This window comes from Morone saxatilis, unplaced genomic scaffold (genome assembly GCF_004916995.1).
Source record: "Morone saxatilis isolate NCDOM2014 unplaced genomic scaffold, NCSU_SB_2.0 Contig16, whole genome shotgun sequence".
In the NCBI taxonomy this organism is placed as follows: domain Eukaryota; kingdom Metazoa; phylum Chordata; class Actinopteri; family Moronidae; genus Morone; species Morone saxatilis.
The window spans coordinates 5,733,793-5,736,133 of NW_023339718.1; the positions used below are offsets into that span (position 1 = coordinate 5,733,793).

The window sequence follows — 2,341 nt, forward strand, 5'->3', positions numbered from 1 at the left end:
TGTCTGTCTCTCAGTCTCTCTCTTTCTTTCACCCCAACTGGTCGAGGCAGACGACCACCCACCTAGAGCCGAAGGGTCTGTCCTAGGTTTCTGCCTCTTAAAAGGCAGTTTTTCCTTGCCCCCGTCACCAAGTGCTTGCTCATGGTGGGAACTGTTGGGTCTCTGTAAATAATGCTCTGCTATACAAATAAAATTGAATTGAACTGTTGTTGTGTGCTGAGAGAAACCTTGGTGGTAGAGAGACGTGCTACAGACGTATTGGTGAGTTTTATTTCTATCTTGAGGTCCACCGACCTTTAACCTTTTCACTTTCAAACAAACACAATAAAAAACACAAAGTTCAACACAACAACACAGTCTGTCTCCATGGTAACTGTCTGTCACTAGGATCAGTGACGTTAGCATGAGCGCCGACCAATCACAATGCAGCAGTGTGATGAGTTCTCTGGCGTTGTCCTGAGGCTGATGATTGACAGTCAGATCAGCCAATCAGAGAGCAAGAGACTCACAATGTTTGTACATCCAGTAAAGGTGAATCCAGGAAGTCTTCAAGCACATCACAACAATCAACAGTAAACACTGTTATTATTTACCACATATACGGGATATTATTACTATTATTGTTATTGTTATTGTTATTATTTAGAACTCCGCAGACACACACCAACAATATCAGGTTTAAACATGTTTGCGTTGCTAGGCAACAATTGAACAGGAAGTGTTTTTTCAATCCTGAGAAATGTTTACATCGGACCCAGCAGGTAAATAAATAATACAAAAATGAAAACAACAACAACAATACAACAGACCTGAAGTCATCGATCTTGCAGCCAATCACAGCGGCCTGTAGTATTTATGTAGTACTGTTCTTCGTACTGTATGTAGCACTGTATGTAGTACTGTGAGTACTGTATGTAGTACTGTATGTAGTACTGAATATAGCACTACGTAGTACTGCATGTAGTACTGTATGTAGTACTGTATGTAGTACTGAATGTAGCACTATGTAGTACTGAATATAGTACCGTATGTAGTACTGTATGTAGTACTGAATATAGCACTACGTAGTACTGAATATAGTACCGTATGTAGTACTGAATATAGTACTGATTATAGCACTGTACGTAGTACTGATTATAGCACTGTGCGTAGTACTGAATATAGTACTGTATGTAGTACTGTACTGTATATAGTACTGAGAGCCTGCGGTGATCAATAACTGATACCTGAGCAGAGAACACACGGTCAGACACGTGACAGGAAGTAACTGGCGTCTTGCTGCAGTGATCTTGCTGCAGTGATCGAATGCGTCACAGGAAACGTCCTCACAGGTGTATCGAATATGATGTCACATCCTGTTCCAACGGTATAAAAACAAAAAATAAACAAAATCTCAGTGATATCATCAGAGGGTGTGGCCCAGGTAGGTAGGCGTGGTCAGCAGAGGGTGGTGGAGATCAGACTGAGGGTCAGCAGGTAAAGTTGGGAGGTCAGAGAGGAGGCGGAGCCCTCAGCGTTGTCGAAGCAACCGTTCTTCTTCAGACAGACACTCTGCTCACACAACGAACCTGAACACATGACATCATCAGACACCTGAGTTGTGACATCACCTGAGCTGTGACATCATCCAGGTGTGTGTTTACCTGTGAAGTTGTCCGGACAAATGCAGCGCTGGAAGTCGACGCAGGTTCCTCCGTTCTGACAAATCAAACGCTCCTCGTCACACACGTTCACTGAGTGGGCAAAGTGTTTATTGATGATTAGTGACATCAGATTATTAGTAACATTATTGATTATTAGCAGCATTATGGATTATGAGTAACATTATTCATTATTAATTGTGAGTTTCTTTTTGATTATTAGCAACATTGTTCAGTAACTGTTGATTATAAGGAACATTATTGATTATTATTAGTTACATTATTGATAACATTAGTTTTACATCTGGTAAACAAACTGTGTCTGGTCCTGTGGTAGTACTGAAGTTCTGTGTACCTGTGCAGCTGGCTCCCTCTGCTCTCCAGGTGTATCCAGGTAGGCAGGAGTCACAGCGGCGCCCTGCGGCTCCCGGTTTACACTGACACAGACCAGAGTCAGAGCAGTGAGGAGAAAGACTGCGCTCCATGTCACAGTCACACTCTGAGGACACAGAATAATCATCATCATCATCATCATCACTATCATCATCATCATCATCATCATCATCACCACCATTATCATCATCACCGTCATCATCATCACCGTCACCATCATCATCACATTGCTCTGAAACCAGACTGAAGCTCATACAACATTCTGTTCAAAAACAAGATGTGGAACTTCCGGTTGAGCAACCATGAGG

General features: G+C 42.3%; 1 protein-coding gene across 1 annotated transcript in view; it reads right to left on the reverse strand.

The window, feature by feature from the left end:
• Positions 1–1,437: 1,437 nt before the first annotated feature.
• LOC118325492 (netrin-G2-like) overlaps positions 1,438–2,341 on the reverse strand; it is a 23,945-nt gene continuing 23,041 nt past the window's right edge. Inside the window, exons 13-15 of the mRNA XM_035658201.1 lie at positions 1,996–2,139; positions 1,644–1,733; positions 1,438–1,568 (exon numbers count right to left, since the gene is read on the reverse strand). Coding sequence (XP_035514094.1) covers positions 1,438–1,568; positions 1,644–1,733; positions 1,996–2,139 — 365 coding nt within the window. The remainder of the gene's footprint in view (positions 1,569–1,643; positions 1,734–1,995; positions 2,140–2,341) is intronic.